Below are 21,637 nucleotides of genomic sequence, written 5' to 3' on the forward strand. Positions count from 1 at the left end.
GACCCCCACAGGCTAATAATGTACTGATGGACATACTGAAGGTGTTCTTTAGCCGGTATTCAGCCAGAGGCAATAAAACCCTTCTGGCGCCGGTTCCAGTCAGTTTAACACATCTGACTAGTAGCACACTGAGAAACAAGACTTAAAAGCTTTATCTTTTCTTACTTACTCTGAGCTTTTTTTAATCTTTCAGCCGACAGACAGCTTGTAGCGTTCTGTTTTCTGATGACGCCATGAGATTAATGCCTCGGCTGCTTACAGAGGTGTGATGAAGTCTGCAGGGACAGATGCCCTCACCGCATGTCTGTTGCACTTTCACTTTTAATCCTGGCACCCGAACCTTTATCCAAAGGCAAAAATGAAAATCAGTCTGGGAGAGACTGCGGTGACACACTGGGTCAGCGACTGATTTAATTAATTGTGAAACCTACAGGGGTGTCATGCAGCTTTGAGGGCGCGGAGATTATTGCCTTCCCATGATGTTAATTATTAATCTCATTACACTGCACATGGAGAAGAGATGGGGGGGGGGGTCTCAACGCACACATTCAGACGTCGACCATTGCGTGTCTGAATCTGCTCTTGGCAGCACAGAGGAAAGGGGGTCGCGGCGCATCGCTCTGAAAGCGCGCGTCCCCGGCGTGCGTCGCGGTGCCATCTGGGACTGACCTCACACTCCTCCGTGCCGTGTCAAAACTTGTTTGCGGATCCCAAATGAAATTTCCGATGCTGTGGATAAGCAGTCTCCCAGGAATCGTTCTTTTAACATGCTGTGCCCCCCTCCTGACCGCCTGAACAAATAGAGGGCGAGTCCTGGAGCTCCCCGCGCGTCGGTGTTCGGATGCATTTCAACACCTTTCTAAGCAGAGCAACGCAGCCGAGAGAGCCTTTTTTCCGTTAGGCTCTAAATTACATAATATGAATTTGGCACACAGTTGCGATGAGGCAGACTGTCTCCAGGACGGCTCCCGCGTCGAGCAACTGCGCCTGTGTTCAGAGTGTCCAGAGCCTCTGAGTTGAGGCACTCCCAGACGCTATTTTTTTAGACAATATTCTTCCCAGTTGCTGAGGATTTTGAGCCTTCTCCTGTAACAGGTAGAAACTTTGTGTCCAATCCCCTCGTTTTTTTACGCACAACTTCTTCTGCATTAGATGATTCTCCAATTCGTCATATTTGCCACTTTTATTCTAGACTGGTCTTTGAATTGTTTACACTTCTCTTTTTACAACTGATGCTCAAGTAAAACGCCCTCTTCTCGCCCCAGCGACGAACTGGGCGTCACGTAAATGTGTTTAGGAGATGTGACTTTTGAACCGCTGTTGGGATCAGACTTCCAGGATCCTGCGGCTTTTCAGCACCGCGGACAGCTCCCGGTCCGCGGTTCAAACTTCGGGCAGACGCCGCTCGCCTCCTCCGCTCGCGCAGCTCCCGTGCATTTCACTGATCCCGCTTCGAACAAGCACCGCCGCAAACGGATATGCTTTGGTTTTACACAGCCCATTCATCGCACGGCGACGCTGGGAACTGAGGAGTCGCTCACAGGTGAGACATTTCTGTGTTACGTTGACTTGTTTGCGCGTTGAGAGCCCAAATGTGTTTTTGGGGGCAAACTTGTCCAGAATATTTAGATTTAAAGAAAAGGTAATATAAGTCGAGTAAATCGGGTGGAATTTGATAAATTGATCTCGTGTTTTATCGCTATAATTATCGCCACATTCCTGCAGTATAAAGCGGGGGATTTTGAATAGCTGGCAGCGTAGCGACTGTTTTTCATTTACTGCAGTCGCCGTTCTAATGACCAGAACGTGTCTGATTAGAGCCGAGGACTTGCTGCACAACCTTCCACATGTACGACCACTGCAAAATACTACTGAAGCCACATATCTGTAGTCCGTGAAACCACTTTACGTAACAAGAAGTAAGAAACACCGTCGCCGAAGTCCGTTTCAAAGTCCAAACTTGACAATTAGTTGTGCGTTAACGCGGTGCTGAGAGGTGGTTAACGCGAACGTCTTTCCTCTATGAGGCGGTTTCTTTGGGAAAGGCGGTTCTTCAACTTAAACAAACGCGCTGCTGCCACAGTTCTCGCGTCGGTCTTTGCTGTTTTTGTAAAAAAATACATTTATAAATGTAATAATCTGAATGGTTCCAACCACCGCAGTGCACAACACAGCGAGGTTCTGTTACGTGTAGCTCCTTCACACACTCTGTAATTCTTCGATTGTCAGCAGGCGTTTAAAATGCATTAAATCACCAAATATATCAATAACACTTAAAGGCAACGTCGCTAATAAGTCATTAAGGAAGCGTAATGCTGCTACCGTGGACGTCTCCTCCAATCTCAGGGGCGTCACTGCTGCCTGTTCAGCAGGAACAAACACAATAGAAAAACGCCCGAGTGATGCGTAATCTGTTCAACCCAGCATCAAGATTAATATGGCAGATACTGTGCACGTCGTTGTTAGGAGGCTTGTAACAATAACAATAGATCCTGCAGGGGGGTCACGCAGCTTTGGTGGGGATGTTTCTGTTAATCATCAGTCCATCAGGCACATTTACTGTAGCTGCGTGGATTTATCCCCTAATTGGGTAAAACCCAGTAAAGTGAAACGGCATGTGAGCCCAGTTTTCCCAGCTGAGGGTTGCTGTAAATTCAGGTCATGTCCGACTGGAGAACATGCTCCATTGCCATCATCTGAATTCAGAGAAAGCGTAGCAGAGGGCGGTGAGGCTGTGTCCCAGGGTCCAACGCGGCTCATGTCTCTTTTGACAGAATACCCGGTCCAGTGCTACCTGAGGACACCCCCTTTAATTAAGTCAGCGCTGGACAGCAGCGCCATAACTGCAATGAACCAAACAGGAGAACCGAATGGTCAAAGACCTATTGTGTCATATATAGAAATATTAACTTCATTTCCTTAGCCTTAGATTTAAACGAATAGCCATCTGCCTTGTTGCTTCATCGTCACTCCTGCGTTCGTTGCACCTGGGCTGCAGCGACCGGCTATCTGTAATCACATTTCTGTATGATGAATCACTCTGGCCCCAACGAAAAGAGCAGACTAATTGCTTCCTTATGGCCGTGCACGTAATTATGAAGCCCAACGCGGGTGCAGGTGAGGCGCGTCACTTTGATGTCTGCCAGCGTCGTCCATATAAAGTTTACACGGGTCACTGGACGCCCACAACATCTGTTAAACGAACTCATGTCCATCTGCAATATACGCTGCAAGCAGATGGTGCGGGTTTTAGTGGATCCTCGGTTCCTTGTTCACGGTTTAATATTAACCTCTGTGTGTAGTTAATATGAAGCTTGTGCTACACAGACTGATTGGATCTGAGAAGTCCCCCTCTCATTCTGCCATCTAGTCGTTAGAAACCACAAATTATACCGAATGACACATTATTTTTGCTCCATTCTAACTAAATTTAAGCGCAGAAAAGCTTCTGATTTTATTATTGATGAGTGCTCAACTTCCAAAAGATTCATTTCTGTTTTACATTTTTGCCGGATGTGTCAGAGGTTGTTGGTGTAGGCGAAGCCTCGGTGACACTTAGTCATTTCCTTCGTCAGTAACAGCGACTGTTTGCTAAGTCTTTACTTGCAGGTTTTACTCAAACGCCGTCTTTCTCAGCAACAAAGCAGATTAGAAACATTTGAGAGCAAGGGACATTTTATCACATGTTTGTGTCCAGAGGAAGGTTTTATGAGGAACAAATCTAAATTGTTTTTGCAGAGACTGATCAAAAATAGAAGGTGCTGACTCTGATGTTGGGAACAACTGTGTCAAATTCTGACTGCACAAATGGAGGTTAGTGGATGCAGCTGAACAATCAGTAAAAGATTGAGATCAAGCTGAGTTAGTGTGTGCAGTCAAACAAACTGGACTCATATTGACCGTTTAGCCTGGGGTTCTGAAAAATGGAACGCGGATCTCATCTTACAGAAAATCAAGGGAAGTAAATGAGGTTGAATGAGTGTTTGTCAGACGGTTGGTGGCTTGTGAGCTGGTGCTGCCGGTCCAGCAGTTAGATGGACGGTGACGCTTGTTCTCTAGTACAGCATTCACACAACTGTGATCAAGCTCATCTGAACAAACAGTCTGAATGAAGGAGTAATTGTACAGCGCTGATTGATTTTCCAGAGCTACACAGTGTAGAGAAAATGAATGTGAAACTGTCATTTTCTCTAATTTAAACAATTTGAAGTACGACATATTAGTCTGGGAACTAATGATTCAAGAAACAGGCTAATGATTTAAAAAAAAAACATGTATTTCAGGCCAGTTTCTTTTAACAGCTTGCGTTAATGATGAATTATGCAAAGATACAATAAAAACGTCTGAGACAAAAGCTCCACGCATCCATAGCGTCCTGGCCATTCACTGGCCCGGCAGTAACCATCTCCAAGAGACAAAGAGACAAAGGGAGAGGATGAATGTTTGATGAGGGAGGCGGAATTGGGCTCCTGGGAGGTGAAGGCCTGTGGAACACATGCAAGGGATTCCCTCTTTTACAGGTGGAGGGAGAGGAGATGGATGGGGGGGGGGGTGCAGCCCAGTCAGCCCAGTCAGCCCAGTCAGCTGTGAGGGATGGGGCAGGCGTACGCTGACATACACAACCATAATCAGCAGCTTCGTTTTCCCGCTGTCCCGCTCGCGTTCACAGCTGCCGTGATGAATCGCAGCAGACGCTGCACGGAGGCAACGTCTCAAAATGTCTTCAGCGGATCTCGAAGCTCCGAGCAGCTCCTCTAATTGCTAATTGTCTCAATGACCTTATCAGGAAAGGTTAGCGCGTGTGTTTCTGTGTGACATTTCATTGTTTTATGATGGAACTTCAGGGTTACCATTGATCCAGTCCGTGGGCCTCTCAGTTTCAAACACGCCCTTGGTTTTAAATAGTGAGATTTCATGATATGAGTAATTATGAATCTACAGAGGCTCAGTGAAAGAAGGAAAAAACGCATCCACTGTTTGAGCAGCTACACATTGTGAGCATTTTGGTTGGGAATCACAGGTTAATTACTGAACTAAACTTGGTATTTGGGTCCCGTGCGTGCATCGCTGTCATCAATTTAAAACGCGGGCTGTCGTGCAGCTAGTGGAGCCCTTTGAGGACTAACGGTAGCCGTTTGACTTGCTCAGCACAAACCTCCGTCGCAGCTGTAACCTTTTAATTGCGTTACAAATTCAGTTAAACATCAGCTGCTGCAGCAGGAGCCATCGCAAGCAGCGCCTGCGCTTTAATGCCTGTTTGGAGCCTCCGTCCCCGTTCGCAGACCGCCCTCCCACTGCCCCCACACAGGACGCTTCTCGGGAAATGTGATTTTAGGGAAGCCTGGCTTCCATCACCTCTACGTCCTCGTTGCCGTACCCTCTGTGGGGGTCTCCATGCTGCATATACAGTGGATGACCTCCACCTGCTATTGCCCGGGGGGATATTATCATATTAATGCTTCAGTCCACTCCTGGGGCAAACGATTGTCATGAAGAGAATGGGCTTGGATAGCGTCTTCCTCCAACCCCACCCACATCCCACCTTTCTCCCTGCTGCCCACGCTCCCCCTCCCCAATTCCTTCACACAGTCTGGTTTGAAGTGTGTGAGAGGCTGGCAGGCTTTACGCACTTGAATTAAAAAGGCCATCTGGAGAAGAGCGAAACAGAGATGGCTGTATAGGAGGAGAGAGGAAAAATAGCGCACTTGGGCTTTCTTTGAAGTTGTTATGTAGAGAGAATCTTGGGTGGGATGTTACATCCAAGTGTAAACAGGGCTCTCAGCACCTGCTCACATTTACCTCATACCCGTATACTGTAGTTGGACTGAATCACATTAATTTCATGATTTAGAGTCCGGTTTGGGTAAAGAACTCTCCCGTATTTCCAAGGGCTAATGATCACACTTAATATGATATGTAAATAATGATTTACAGTTGGTGGCGCTTTAGTTTGAGGAGTTTAAAGGTCTCTTGACTCATATGATCCAGAGAGTAGTTTGTACCAGCAGCTGTAGCGTATAGAGGAGCTGTTTATCCTCGGGTGAGACGGTCCCGGCAGAAACAGACTGACGTCGTGTTAGTCACAAACCCTTTTGTCGCTGTTCTCTCTGGAGAGTGCGTTTAAGTGCTTCACCAGTTTTTCCTGCTGGACTCCATCAAGGCAGACGTGGTCCGTTTCCATTTCGCTTCGCCATTTGGACGTTTCCGACGGCAGAGCTTTAGCTTTATGTGCCACACAGATCTGGTGGTACGTGGGGTTTACGCTGGTTATTAGCTGGGCTGAGGTCTCATCACTTTGGTCAGTTCATAGCGCAGACCTCCCAGTTCTCCCACAGGACCTAGCAGCATGCATGGTCAGACTGGCCCACTTGTCACCTTCTCCATCTACTGGCATGTTTCCATGGAAACAGGGAGATAGAGCAAAGATAGCGAGTGAGACAAATAGAGAAACCCCCCAACGCATTGGGTCCGTAGTCTAATTCTCGTTGAGAGCTTTATGTTCTTTTAACGGGCAGATCAATATTTTGAAACAGAAACAAGTGTATATGAGTCATAATATTCTTGTGTTCAGCTTTTATAATCTCTCTCCATTACCATTAATTACCGCTTGTCAGTCTCTTGACTTGTTGAGACAATGAATATGAGACAAATCATTTTGCCTCCATAATTTACCGCTGATAAACTTCACACTCTACTCAGTAACGCCTGAGGGGTTTGTGGGCAGTGACACCAGGACTGAACAAAAGGCCTGTGTTTGCTTGGTCGCATTAATTCCAGATTCAGCAGCGTAACGACGCTGGAGCCACGACCGATATAGCACCAACATTATCTTTTCATTATTCAGACCATTATATAAGAAAAGAAATGTATAGTGTAAAACACTTGAAGTTGGGCTGGGGGAATGTAAACGTGGAAATATTGCGAAATCATTGATTTGCTTTCATGTTGACAGTGTGAAGCATGTTTATTTAAAGTGCCAGGTCTCGCAGAAAGTAAAACAGAAAATACTGAGAATAAATAATGCATCAGTACAGACAACAGAGCAAAAAAATAATTGAATATACTGTAGTTTCAGATAAAATCTAATTCAAAGTAAAATCTGTGGGCAATAAATTCATTTGAATGCATAATTTCAGCACTTTGTCTCTTAATGTCTGAATGTGGACTGAACTTGTGCTTTTCCCATTGTTGTGTATAAGCTACGTTTCTCCAAGGCCGCTAGAGGAGTTAATGAGATTTGACAACATTCTCCTCGGGGACACGATTTGTTAACTCCGCAGACTTTCGGTGTACGGGAGCATGTGCACATGTGATTGTGAATAAGTCGTACAATCGTCTGCTTGGGAAGCGAAGCAGCGTGAGGTCAGAGAGACAGCGAAAGGGGAACGAGGCCGCTGCCAACGAGACGCTGACTGTGTGGGAACCTCGCGAACGCCAGGGAACCTTTCGGGAAACATTTGCGTGGAGCTCAGTAAACTCCAGATGATTTCCAGATGATTAAGCGGACAACTTCCACTGTTACAAATGTCTTTCTAATTTCTGTTGAACGAGTAAAAGCAATGATATCGACTCGCTTTTGCAGATGTTGTGTCTCCACGCGAGTGAGACAAAGGCATCACTGTGCTCCAGCTCAAAGGCTGCGGCTGAATTTCTCTCTGTTTGATCCGCAGGCTGTAATCTACAACCCCCCCCGCCCCACCCCCGACCCCCCTCCCCGAGGACGCGGAGGACGGAGAGGATGGCGCTGGTGCTGTAAATGGCCCCTGTCAGGATAAAAAGCGCGGCGCTCTGAGATCCGGTGCTGCTGCGCCTCGCTGTCTCCCAACCCGAGCGCCGCCGCCGCCGTCGTCAGCAGCAGCAGCAGCCGAGCGGAACCCACAGGCAGGACGGTGACCTGGTTTCGCCCGGGGCTATGTCGCCGGGGAGATCCCCCGCGCCGGGGGTGCGCCCTGCGCCCCGGCCCGTCTGGCTGTCCCACCTCAGCCTGCTGTGCCTGTGCGTGTCCCTGTTGGCCCAGGCTCCCCAGGGTCTGCCCGTGGTGGGCTACAACCCCGACTCCAAGCGGGAGATCACGCTGGACGGGGACCTGATGATCGGCGGCCTGTTCCCGGTGCACCAGAAGGGCGAGGGAGCGGAGGACTGCGGGAAGATCAACGCCCAGCGGGGGATCCAGAGGCTGGAGGCCATGCTGCTGGCGCTGGACGAGATCAACAGGGACGAGCGCATCCTGCCCGGGATCAGGCTGGGGGCGCACATTTTGGACACCTGCTCCAAGGACACCTACGCTCTGGAGCAGTCGCTGGAGTTCGTCAGGGCCTCACTCACCAAGGTGGACGACAGCGAGTACACGTGCCCCGACGGCTCCTACGCCATCCACGACGACGTCCCTCTGGCCATCTCCGGGGTCATAGGCGGCTCCTACAGCGACGTCTCCATCCAGGTAGGAGCCAGCGAGCAGCGCTGCCGCTGGGCGGAAAAATCTATCCGTTACGTTTGTTCATTTGCTTCTGCAATTACAAGGTGAACTGTGATTATTGCAATCAGGGGAGACAGGCAGACAAGAGGAGGAGGAAGCCCCAGAACCAGCGTGATGGATGTTTATATGCTGTAACTGTCCATTTAGACTTAAGTACCGTGTGCAATTACCCCTTACGAGATGTTAACACGGGGACTTAATGAGTATCGGTTCCACAAGGAGGATCTGTTTACCTGAACGCCCCGATGCTCGGTTGATCTAATTCAGGAAACCTCTTCCTCTTTCCTGGTAATTCACACTGAGGCGGCGGCCCTGTCAGAGGCAGACGCGCTACAGATGTTGCGCTGTGGACAGGGTGACAGGATGACTAGTGAAGGCATGATTACTCGCTGCTTTCGGCTCGCTCAAGCTGCGGCGCGATGAAAGCTCGGCTAATTGGCTCTCTGCGACGCGGCTGCCACTTCCAAGTATCACGGAGTCATTGTCAGAGCGGAGATTTGTAAATATTCACAGACACGCGCGCACGCGCGCCTCAGAGCATTGAGGCGAACTCGTCGTCCCGACCCACTCCGCGCTCCGCCGAGTGCGGTTCCAGAGCGCGGCCTCGCCTCCAGCTCTGCGCGGAGGGGAACGCGCTCCTGCCCGTCCAGAAATAATAACTGGCTCCGGATCATTAATAAACCATAGACGGCGCGGGAACCCCCGCTGATAGCTGCCTTTTGTGGCACGCGGCCACACTTTTTAGTCATGATTTGTGGACAACGGTGGCCAACGGTAAATGTGTCAGCGCTGGGCCGCTAACAATAAATGGATTACGTTAAATGGCCGCTCCGACGTCTGCTGTCAAGTAAAAACATAAACTGTGGAGTTAAACATAAACTGACATATTCAAGAGAATAAATGCTGCAATTATACCAAGTCCGCCTATTACACAGATTCTCGACTATATCTTTTCTGGTTCCATGACAAATACAGTATCTCGGGGTCCCTGCTGACAAACACAGTGCCGGAAATAAAGGACAGTACAGTGATACATTATAATCTCGGAGGGCTCCTGGGATGTGATGTAAGAGTTGTATTCAGAGCACCTATAAAAAGGGATTCCTGGAGAAAAGCAAATAACAGATTTGATGAACGACTTGTAATTTTAGTGAAACCCTGCATCTGGGGCTCCTCGGAGAGCGCCCTTGTCTTGTGGTAATTTATGGGCGTGCTATTAGAAGCCCGAGATCTGAGGTCGGCTGCGGCTCCTCGCTGCCGCTCGCTCGCGCCGGCAGCACTGCGCCACTGCACGCGCTTCAGCCGTTCCCACTGAACAGCTCACTTAGCACGCGGCTTTTTAAAGTGGCATTATGACATTATCCTATCATCTAAACACGCGGCAGAGGCTTCCCGTGCAACTGATATCATTACCCTGATGTCGCAAAGATATGCTGCGAAAACAAGAGGAGCGTTTGTCTGCACGTATTGCTGACCCGCTGTTTCCGGGGGGGTTGTTACTCAAAGGTCGCGCACGTGGGGCATGTGAACATGTGGCGTTGCTCCGCAGATCGCTACGTTCGCACCCTCCTGCGTCCGCCTGCTCGGTGCGTCGTCAATCAGCCGCAGTCTGACCTTCTGCCTGAGCAGAAAAGTCACGTGGGTGCGTTTCGTCCTCGCGGCGAGGCGCGCGTACGGGACGGCCAGCGAAGTGAGCGCGAGGACCTCGGTCTCCGTGGCGACGTGGTGGAACGTGGCGCAGCGACAGGTGGCGAGGGCGCCGAGTGCCGGCTAAATCTGCTGCCGCGCGGCCGGCTGGTGTTGTGGCCGTCGCTGGCGTTACGTCGGCGCCGATGGGCCGCTTTTGGGGAGTGCGGAGGCGAGGCTCCATGACGCTCGATCCGGGGCCAGGCCGCGTCTCCCTCTCTCCCATCTGTGGTCGCAGCCAGGCTGCTCTGACGCTTTGGCAGAGGTGCGGGTTTTAGAGGGCTCGTGTTTCACAGCGAGGCCGAGACGGTGCCGGGGCCGATACGATCAAGGCGAGAGAGAGAGAGAGAGAGAGAGAGAGAGAGAGAGAGAGACGGAGTGAGTCACAACGCATCATATGGCATCAAACAAGTTGACAATCAGTGCCCCTCTTAAACAGTCAGAGGGAGGTCTGCGATGCCATCTGGACAGTTTGAAAGAATCTATTTGTAAAGATATTCATATTCCATTGTGTAGCGTTGACCTCGTCCCTAGCTTAGCGGGAATCTGCTTTAATCATATACGGTACCTTCCCCTCGGCGCCTGTGACCTTTGGCTTTGTTGTCCTGAAGGTGAGCGTTTAAAGCGCACATGCGTCGTGCCCCGTCCTGGTTCAAACATGGCTCCCAGTTCCGCTCCCCCGACATCAGCCTGCGCTGCCGAACATGAGTCACCGCTGTTGGAGCATCCCCGGGCGAAACGTCATAGTCACCGGGGCGCATTAGGAGAACAACACCTCGGGAATGTCAAATACTCAAAGTTCACTAAAGAGCCGTTCTCGGGCTTGAAACGGAGATAGAGGACGTTTCTGGAACGAATCTGCAAAACGGGGGGAAAACAGCGCGCTCTGATCTCCCAGAGATGCAGGAGCCGGGCCCGGTGCATGGCATTTGGGCGGCGGCTCTCGTCCCAGCTTTGTATATTAATTGAAGTATTTCAGTGCGCTGCCTGAGATGTGATTACTTTCACTGATTAATACGGCATGAAGAGATGCACGCAGGAATTTAGAGATATAGATCTCCAGCAAAAGTCTGCCTGACATTTATAGACCGACCTGTGAGCAGAATAATAAGGTAAATGTCTTCACAGAACTTAAGACATTTTACCTCCCACAAACATCTCTATTTATAGACTTGGGTTGTCGGTAGACGTGTGCGAACAACAACACAATGTGAGCTAGAAGTCAGCTGAACCACAATGTGAATGGTGTCTTACAGTAACTGCATGTATGGTTGGCTTAAAACATATTTTCTGCCGGCCGGGCAGCTAATATATTATGACAGGACATCAAAACCGAGTCAGTGCTCCTGCAAATGAAAGGAACCGGGGGCTGGAGCTCAGCATGTGGCGTGTGAATGGTGGCCTCTGGTGACTTCCTGCAGCATAAAGGTGATTCCCATTATCCGTCAAAATAAGAATCGCAACTTGATCAAAAGCGTCTTTGCTGTAGACGCACACCAGCTCGCATTTCCACCCCGCTGAAGCTGTTGCCAGGCAACGAAATCACAAGGCATCGGGTAAAAGGCGTCCGGCGCTCTCTAATTATCGCCGATGCATGCGCTGCGCTGTACTGGATGTGCAGGACGCGTTGTTGTGATGCAGCGGCCCGTGTGTGTGCGATAGTTAGCGGAGCTGCGGACGCCAGCGTTGGGGAAACGGCGCCGTTGCCGTGGAAGCGCAGTGAGACGGTCTTCTGGGACGTGCAGATGGGCTTTTCATGTAGAAGAACCCATGACATGTGAAGACCTGATACAGTATGTACATACGCTCCCAGTCTCCTGGTCCTGTGCCTGTACTGGTCTGTTACTCGACCACTGGCCCAGTTCCTTTATTTTCACTCCACATTTGCAGAGGCAGAACCACGCTGCTACTCTGCGGTTCTGTGTCCACACAGCCGCTGTATGTCCTATAGTGTGCTCGCTGCTTGGGAGGGAGCCACTTTTGTAATTTTCTTAATTAAATGAAGTGCTTTCTGATGCCGGATGGTCCACAGCTGAACGCATGAGACCATAAAACAAACAGTGTGTTCAAAATCCCAGGCAATCAAGGGGTATTGGAAACGGCTTTGCACATACAGTACTTCCATTATATCCAGGTCAGGTCTGACTTACATTGGAGCGGCTATGGAAATGCTCTTCTCATTCTATCTCTACCTTTAGACGGCAGAACAGGCTTTATTTCATTCTGTTGTGTAAATTGTTAAACCCTATTACATATTGCAGTGGAACAGCCTCCACGCCCCAAACCGCTGAACTACAGTAGAGGCTGCAGGATCCTGAGGCTCCGTGGAAGCCTGGATGCTCTGCGGGCTCCGCCCCGCTTTGGCTCAGCGGTTCTCCTGTGCTACTTTGAACCCACCACAGCAAAGCGTCTTGACTGACAATGCTCACGCTGTTATGGAAAGCGCTCCCCGGGTAGAAGATCAACACTTGACTGAAACAATTACTCCTGAATTCTCTTCTGTGTCTGCAGTCTTGCCCACTGACTGACGTGTGTCAGTCAGTTATATCCAGACGTGTGTCAGTCAGTGGGCAATGTACATGTTTGTACATGTGTTGCACATGTAAAACCTTCTAGTGGATTAGCATAGCTGCAGCCAATGTAAAATTAATAAATATCAACAAATACAATCACTCGTAAACAATCAAAACCAAGAAGTGTTCTGTCCTCAGTATTTACCATGCTTTATATACTGGAAGTGATTCCTACATAATTATAATGGGATTATGGAGAAGAACCCATCAGATGTATCCCAGTGGATTCCGTTCAAGAGTTTTAATGAAGAACTGAAGGATGTGAAAATGATTAATTAGTGTTTGTGTCACTTGCCACTTTGGATCGGACTCATTTTCTCCTAAGCGGGCACGCACACAGCTGCCAGCTGCTGCCGCACATGTTGAGAGGGGCCGTCGAGGCGGTTCATGGAGAAGGCCGTGTTTATCCACGACTGCGGCTACTAACCTGTGTGCGTGATCGGGGCCTCTGCAGCCGAGCGGAGTCAGGGGCCTTTTGAGCTGACGTGAAACACTCACTCGCGCATCTCAGCTGTCTCCGGATTAGTAAATTTGAACAGCCACACGTGGAAGTGTAATGTCAAACTAGCAAATGAGTCACCTCTGTGTGATGTCGCTGATATCGCTGGTGGAGGAAAAAAAGTCCCTCTCGCGTTTTGTTTTCGTGCGAGAGGTCCTCTCATTAATTCCAATAAATCTGGCAGCCCGGAAATCCCTGCCATCGGCTCATTTAATATTCATCCCTGTGATCCTGCAGAGTAACAGAGTCCATTATTAAAACCCATTGAGGCGCATCGCACCAGACTTACAGTAATGTTACATCCTGAACAATAAGGTGTCAATCACGTTTCCTCCACACTCGTGTATCTGCTTTATAAGGGATTTACTGACTGCTGGGCTGTTTTTGTGACTAATAGACTCCTACAGCTTTTGAATGGGCTTCCCTAATGAGCTTGTTCATTTGTCTTATGCTAATCATTCATGCTGTGCAGTCAATTTGACGAATGACGGACGAATGACTGATAGTAGCTTCAACAGTGACTTTAATTGCAACTGCTTAACAGGGACATTTACTGATCTACTGGACGTCTGACCTGCATCTACAGTGACACTGAACCTGGGGTGGATGCGTTTCACTGAGGTTTTTGCTCCCTGACTTCATTGGCATTCAACATGTTGCGCTGGTGTGAGAGCCAATATTAAAGTCAACCAGACTTAAGTCGGCGCTGTTCTTGACTGATCAGCCCGGCTCCCCCTAGGCTGCCACAGAAATGCCTGAAGCCAGAGCCGGTCGGCAGCTCCTACAGCTCACTATGTGTGGTGTCACGACTCTGACAAAGCCCATTACACGGCAAGCGCAAAGTTTGAGGATTCTTTGATACGTTCGCTCTCTTTTCCCCTCCGCCAGTCCCTGCCCTCAGCCTCTCCCCGTCTGTCTCCGTCTGCTCCTTTCTTCCTCGCAAGCCTGAGCGAGAACTTTCTGAAAATGTGTTCATTCTGTGGTGCGGGGGAAAATCGTCTCCTCTGTGACTAACACCTGTAATTACCGAGCCTTCTGAACTTGGTTTGGGTTATTTTTGTTGACAGCGGGAGAAATCAAAGAATGTGCAAGGGGGAAAATAAAGCAAGCCACGCGGTTGCCGAATATACTGTCGTGCCATTAAGTCAGCGGGAGAGTGAGGTGGTGAGAGACGCAGCAGGGATGCAGGAGCGGAGTGAGAGTCTGAATGGAGTGAGACTAATTGCATCTGCAGGGGAAGAATGCTGTATTTAAAGTAGCCAATGTTTGCTTTATTTAATAAGGAGCCATTAAAACTCTTCCCACTGTTGGAAAATGTGTGTTTTCATTTTTTAAACAACCAAATAGTGATGTAAATTTCTTTTTACCAGGTGGCCAACCTGCTGCGGCTCTTCCAGATCCCCCAGATCAGCTACGCCTCCACCAGCGCCAAGCTCAGCGACAAGAGCCGCTACGACTACTTCGCCCGCACCGTGCCCCCCGACTTCTACCAGGCCAAGGCCATGGCGGAGATCCTGCGCTACTTCAACTGGACCTACGTGTCCACGGTGGCCTCGGAGGGCGACTACGGCGAGACGGGCATCGACGCCTTCCAGCAGGAGGCGCGCGCGCGCCACATCTGCATCGCCACGTCGGCCAAGGTGAGCCGCTCCATGAGCCGCTGGAGCTACGAGAACGTGATCCGCTCGCTGCAGCAGAAGTCCAACGCCAGGGTGGTGATCCTGTTCACGCGCAGCGAGGACGCGCGCGAGCTGCTGGTGGCCGCCAACCGCATGAACGTCACCTTCATCTGGGTGGCGAGCGACGGCTGGGGGGCGCAGGAGAGCGTGGTGAGGGGCAGCGAGGCCGTGGCCGACGGGGCCTTCACCATCGAGCTGGCGTCGTACGAGATACACCAGTTCAACCAGTACTTCACCGGCCTGCACCCGTACAACAACACGCGGAACCCCTGGTTCCGGGAGTTCTGGGAGAACCAGTTCCAGTGCAGCCTGCACGACCTGAGCTGCGGGAAGCACTCGCTGCGCGAGGCCCCGTTCCAGCCGGAGTCCAAGATCATGTTCGTGGTGAACGCCGTGTTCGCCATGGCGGCGGCTTTACACAACATGAGGCAGGCCGTGTGCCCCAACTCCACCAAGGTGTGTGACGCGCTCAAACCTGGCAACGGCAGGAAGTTTTACAGGGACTACATCCTCAAGGTCAAGTTTGATGGTGAGTGAAATCACAGTGCTGAATCTTCATCATGCGATCCAGCTTCTGTTTACTAATTATGTAAATGTCCATAATTAGACTCATCCTACAGTAGATACACAGAGTGAGGAGAATCAAAGGAGAACAGAATAATCTGCCTCTTTTCCATGCTAGCTGCTTCCTATTTGAAGGTCATGTCATTGTGTAGGAGTACAGTAGACTATTGTCCATGATGACGGACAGCAGAGATGACGATGGAATAGATGTAATCAAAGAAGGACTCTGGTGAAGCAGAGCTACGATGGCGCAGAGCAGGAGACGATCCGAGAGGCGCTCCTCCGGTGAAGTGACAGCTGACGGTGCCTGAGAGAGGCACCGGTCTGGATTTGACAGCTCCGAGATGATTGGCCCACAGAGACCGCGGCAGAAACAGGCTGGTTACGAGAAAGCGAGGCGCCTTCAAGTCAGTTTGAAGAGGAGGGGGGGAGGAGGGGACGGAGCGAAGGCGCAGCGCTTCCGACTGAACCGTCGCTTCACTTCATTATCCTCTAAACTCCCACAAGTGCTCCCAGCCTGTGCTGCAGGCTGCCAAATTGGCTTATGTCAATGTTTACAGTAGCGGCTAATGTAAAACGTGAAATTATTGCAGGAGTAAGTGGCGTCACATGTTTATACACTGCAGCTGCAGAGAAACTCTGCTGTGATTCGATTTGCTAAAATGAAACTACTTCCACGGCACTTTTCTCTTTAGTTCCAACGCCGCATTTACACATATTGTCGGGAGGTCTCCTGACGTTCCATCCATTCTCTGCCAATCTTCACCAAGCTGCCACGTTTCCATCAACACCTTGACCCCTCGCGGTTTTTACACCTCTCCTGCGCTAACACTCCCGTGTTTCCCTCTCACCTTTAGCCCCGTTCCGTCCGCCGGACACGGAGAACGTCGTTCGCTTCGATGCCTTCGGAGACAGCCTCGGACGCTACAACATTTTCCACTACCACAAGGAGGACGGGCGCTACGTCTACCGCAACGTTGGCTACTGGGCTCAGGGCCTGACTCTGAACACCAGCCTGATCCCCTGGGCTGGCCAGGTGGCGCCCACCTCCCAGTGCAGCGACCCCTGCAGGAAGCACGAGGTGAAGAGCATGCAGCCCGGGGACGTGTGCTGCTGGATCTGCATCCCCTGCCAGCCCTACCAGTACCTGCAGGACGAGTTCACCTGTGCCGACTGCAGCTTCGGCCAGTGGCCCCTGGCCAACCTGACCGGCTGCTACGACCTGCCCGAAGAGTACATCCGGTGGGAGGACGCCTGGGCCATCGGGCCTGTCACCATCTCCTGTCTGGGGATGATGTGTACTCTCTTCGTAGTCGGCCTGTTCTTCAAGCACAACGAGACGCCCGTGGTGAAGGCCAGCGGACGCGAGCTCTCCTACATCCTCCTGCTGGGAGTGCTGATGTGCTACAGCATGACCTTCATCTACATCGCCAAACCCTCCACGGCCGTGTGCACCCTCCGCCGGCTGGGCCTCGGCACCTCCTTCGCCGTGTGCTACTCGGCCCTGTTGACCAAGACCAACCGCATTGCCCGCATCTTCAGCGGCGTGAAGGACGGCGCCCAGCGGCCGCGCTTCATCAGCCCCGGCTCCCAGGTGGCCATCTGCGGCGCCCTCATCTCCTGCCAGCTGGTGGTGGTGGTGGTGTGGATGCTGGTGGAGACCCCCGGGGTGAGGAAGGAAGTGAGCCCCGAGCGCAGGGACGTGGTCACCCTGAAGTGCAACAGCAAAGACTCCAGCATGCTCATGTCCCTCACCTACAACTGCGTCCTCATTATTCTCTGCACGGTCTACGCCTTCAAGACCCGCAAGTGTCCAGAGAACTTCAACGAGGCCAAGTTCATCGGGTTCACCATGTACACCACCTGCATCATCTGGCTGGCGTTCCAGCCCATTTTCTACGTCACGGCCAGCGACTACAGGGTGAGTTACGTGAGGCTATAGCTGGGTCATTATCACCATGCATTTGCAAAGGACACATGCTGTGTAATATGTGCCTCATATGAAACACTTCCTTCAGATGGCGTTTGGTTCTCAGCCTGAGCAGAACACGTCCTGGCACATAACAGCCTCGTGTGGGGTTTTAATTCACTATGACGAAATCACAAATTAATGTCACGTAGTATTGATTCAACAGTCAGCTGTGCCTGCGCTGCCTCTGGCTCTTAGGAATACATTACTATGTATGTTTTTTATTATGGCCTCGCTTTGATTTTCCATAGTTAGCAGCAACGTTATCATACGCTGTGCAAGGCAACTTTGACTTCATCATAATTAACCTGGAATGATTAATTTTTAGTATGAATAAAAGTGAAAAGCCAATTTTAAAATATAGATTTTCACATCATACTTAGTCCCTAGTTAGTAACATTATGAGTCAAATTGTAAATGATTGTAATTAATTTTTAATTAATTACAAATTATTATGAGTCAACGTAAAAATACCTGTTAGACTTAAAATCGACCCAATCACAAATTCAAACTCTGAATGTAGATTTGAAAGAAATGAAACACAAGCTGCTGTTGTACAGACAGACAGACAGACAGACAGACAGACAGACAGACAAACAGACAGACAGAGGAAAGGCTGACCTGAGTCGCGGGTGTTTTTTTTTTTTTGTCTGGAAGCTGAACAACGCGCAGGGAAACGGAGGCATGGCGGAGACGTGGAGGAATCCCCTGACACAGGGGTCTCTGCAGAAACAGGGGGCGGCAGGAGAGACCACGAGGCCTGAAAGGGAACTGAACGTCCCCGCGTGTCTCGTTGTGTAGCTGTGTGGAATGGAGTGTGAAAGGCTGCGATGCTGAGTCCCAGCTGTGGCCCGCGTCCTGGGACCACAGCGTGGCTCAGAGGAACCCCTCCTCCAGGCCCCGCAGCCAACGCGAGCGCTTCACAGCCAGAACTGGCTCATCAGCTAGTTGCAAAACTCCCCTTTGAACGATGAATAATTTCTGAAGCATCCGAGTTGGCACGGCGACTCCAGCTTTTCGCGAGCAGGGGACGCATTATCACTGTTCTCGCGGATTCACGCCACTTCTCACAGCGTCGGCGCCAATATGCAGAATAGCCGATGCAAAATTGATCGCGGCGCGTCATGAAATGTTAAAGCCGACTAAACACAGTCTACTGAGCCATGAATAACACATTTGATTATCCTCTGAAATATTGAAGAGGTTCCCCACGCCCTGAGGGACAGAGCCGGCCTCGTGAGCTGGTGCCGGTCATCTCATCTCATCTCAGCAGTAAATACAAGCGATTAAACAGCCGCCGATGTCTAAAGTCACCGCACCGGGAGCGGGGGGCAGAAAAACAGCCGCACGTCACATTAGCAGCAGATCTGCCTCAAAATGAACCTTTGCTGAATCACATCATTTTTTTATTTTGGATTTGATCAGTTTAGTCCTGTAATAGCTTTTCTTAGGGCTCGTGGTAAAGCACACACTCATTAAACTAACTTATAGCTGTTCACACTCAACCTCTCATCTGAAGGTCCAGTCCAGTCTACGCGGAGCTACGGCTCCTCCAATAAACCATTTCAATAAACATGTACCGCAATAGAAGCAATAAAGGCGAGAAATTCATCTCCTCCGTGAGGTTCTCCAGGGAACAAACACTACCTGAACACAGCAGACATTATTTATATCTGACGAAGCAGTGCTCTACTCAAGAAATGAAAAATCTTCAAAGGCCAAACACAAAAAAAAACAACAACAGCGAACGGAGGCAAGCAGAAATCGTAGTAGCCGTGCTCTACATCCTGTTCTCCACCTTCAGGCACAAGACATCTGAAAAAATATTACTACAAAAGCAGATTTCTTGTCCTCTGCTCCTCCAAAGCAACATGTTGTGAATTATTAAAACCTCTTACGCCGCCCTGTCTGTGGTTTTGTACTAAACTATTGCTGAATTAAGTAGAGGACATTTAGCCTTTGTGCACTTTTGGTGTTGGTCACATTATTATGTATGAATTCCACATATGCTGACCGGACACTGTTCAGATATACAGTGCAGGTAAAGTTCAGGTTCATGTGATTGTCATTCAGACCCTGACGCGTCACGCTGGACGCAGGAGAATGACATTACACAGCTTCTAGCTGCCAGAGCAATAGAAGACATTAGTAAAATAAAAAAATGAAATTACTGCAAAAATGAAATTACTCAAACTTAAATGTGCAGATTTTGGATCAGGAGAGAGAGAGGGTCAGGTACGAGAAGACAATCAGCCATGTTAATTAAGTTCTTGTGTACAGACATAGCGACATTGTTGCGTTTCAGGTGCAAAGCTATAAGTGGTTGATGGTTTTATAATGAGTTTATCTTGAAGCAAATTGAAAATGGCGACGACGGCTTTCGAGACGTCTCAGTCTGACGCTCTCAAAGGCGGCACATGGTTTCATTGCACGTGGCAACGTGTAGAAGGAGAGAGTGAGTGCAGTGGTTTCACATTCCACCACATAATCCCACAGTTAATCAGGTCATTTGAATTAACAGATATAGATGCTCACTATGTTCCCGGTGCCTCTGTCGCCGCCGTTGCCGCAGAGCAGCTCGTACGCGGCACAATCCCCGGCTCCTATTTTATTTTAATAGCAACATTAGCATTCAGAGTGATGACAGACACCTGCTGTGCCTTGTGAAAATGAAACACACCTGCCACACACCACACGACGCGGAGCTATATCCTGTTATCCAGGGGGGGGGGGCAAAAAGAGGAGGCTGCGCGAGGCTTGGAAATGAAGGAGCAGACTGATGACACATAGCAGGAAGACGCAGGCGGGGTGATGGGAGAACGGAGCCGGGTTGAGCAGTTGATTGACAGGCAAAATAACAGATCGCTTAACACCTCTGTTTAGCAGTCCCAGGTGATAATGTTCTCCTTCCTCCTCAGACGCACCTAGCCTAGATGCTGAATTAAGGAAAATGTCCCTATCGCTGCTCTTCTGACGACCGAGACTCGTCTTTATTAAAACTAAACATTTCCAACTGCACCGAAATGACAGTGGCACGTTCTCAGTCTTCATCAGTAACGCTAGTCTTGGACTTCCTGCTTCATGCCACTGAAAGCATCACCCTTAACCATCACTGGACCCGTGTGTAAACGGGTCACTATAATGTTCAGCTACATATTAGTAGAACATAAAGGCAACTTTCAATCAACTCCAACATCTGCCATATACTGTAGATTTAGCATTAGCCCTTATAGAGAGGTCACCTATCAGGTGGTGATCTTCCCACATGTGGTTCCTCCTCCAGGTGCAGACCACCACCATGTGCATCTCTGTCAGTCTGAGTGGGTCGGTGGTGCTGGGCTGCCTCTTCGCTCCCAAGGTCCACATCATCCTGTTCCAGCCGCAGAAGAATGTCAGCACCCTCCGGGTGGCCACCACTCGCTTCAGTGTGACCACTGGCCCGGGCTCAAGCTTCTCTCAAGGTACTGAGCGGGCCGATAGACAGCACAACACGTACTCCCTTATTAGACTCACACCTCGGACCTCTGCTTTGTCTGTTCACAGCTTCAGCCTCCAATGTCGTTCCAACAGTGTGTAATGGACGAGAGGTGGTGGACTCCACAACGTCCTCCTTGTGAAGATCAGCTGGGTTCCTTTGCCAAACATTGTAAACAGAGTTATATAATCACTAGTCCTGAATCAGGTGTCTCAGATATTAAAGAGGTCACGCAGACGACTGTCCTGACTTTGTTGTCCTCGAAGTGCTGTGAGTACAATGTCCCAATTATTTTACTTTGTTCTTTGACTCGTAGCAATTTAACATGAGATGCCAATAAAGTCGCATATAGCCCTTGTTTTTATGGAAGAATCTACTTGCAACGATGGAGTAAATTATAGTAAATCTGTTAAATGTAATATATTCAAGACGTTTTTAATGTAGATTTTGGTGAACCAGTTTGTGCTTTCTTGTAATTTATGTAAATAAAGTGTGTTTTTTATTAATACTAATATTTTGTATCGCCTGACTATTGTTTCGTACATCTTCAAAGAAGAACCTTCTGGGGCGTAAAGTACAGTATACGATGCAAACCTTTCACGCTTTTGAAATGGTGATGCTTCAGGCAAAGATGGGATCAGGTGTCGTCTAGAATCACCTGTTAGTTCTGCCATTCTCTTTCATCTGCATTTCTAAATTTTCCTAATGAACTGTAT

At 49.6% G+C, this 21,637-nt stretch overlaps 1 protein-coding gene across 1 annotated transcript; it reads left to right on the forward strand.

The window, feature by feature from the left end:
- Window positions 1–618: 618 nt before the first annotated feature.
- On the forward strand, window positions 619–21,433 carry grm2a (glutamate receptor, metabotropic 2a). The gene is made up of 6 exons (XM_029151230.3): window positions 619–1,543; window positions 7,671–8,440; window positions 14,605–15,442; window positions 16,335–17,398; window positions 20,730–20,907; window positions 20,990–21,433. The coding sequence occupies exons 2-6, from the start codon at window positions 7,913–7,915 to the stop codon at window positions 21,061–21,063; spliced, it is 2,682 nt and encodes an 893-aa protein (XP_029007063.1). The 5' UTR covers window positions 619–1,543; window positions 7,671–7,912; the 3' UTR covers window positions 21,064–21,433.
- The last annotated feature ends 204 nt before the right edge of the window (window positions 21,434–21,637 follow it).

The sequence above is a fragment of the Betta splendens genome, chromosome 5 (genome assembly GCF_900634795.4).
Source record: "Betta splendens chromosome 5, fBetSpl5.4, whole genome shotgun sequence".
In the NCBI taxonomy this organism is placed as follows: Eukaryota; Metazoa; Chordata; class Actinopteri; order Anabantiformes; family Osphronemidae; genus Betta; species Betta splendens.

Excerpts from the sequence above, each read along its gene's own strand:
- grm2a (XM_029151230.3), top strand. The coding sequence starts at position 7,913 with ATGTCGCCGGGGAGATCCCCCGCGCCGGGGGTGCGCCCTGCGCCCCGG. Across the intron at positions 8,441-14,604 it reads ACAGCGACGTCTCCATCCAG|GTGGCCAACCTGCTGCGGCT; the intron begins GTAGGAGCCAGC and ends TCTTTTTACCAG. Across the intron at positions 17,399-20,729 it reads TCACGGCCAGCGACTACAGG|GTGCAGACCACCACCATGTG; the intron begins GTGAGTTACGTG and ends TTCCTCCTCCAG.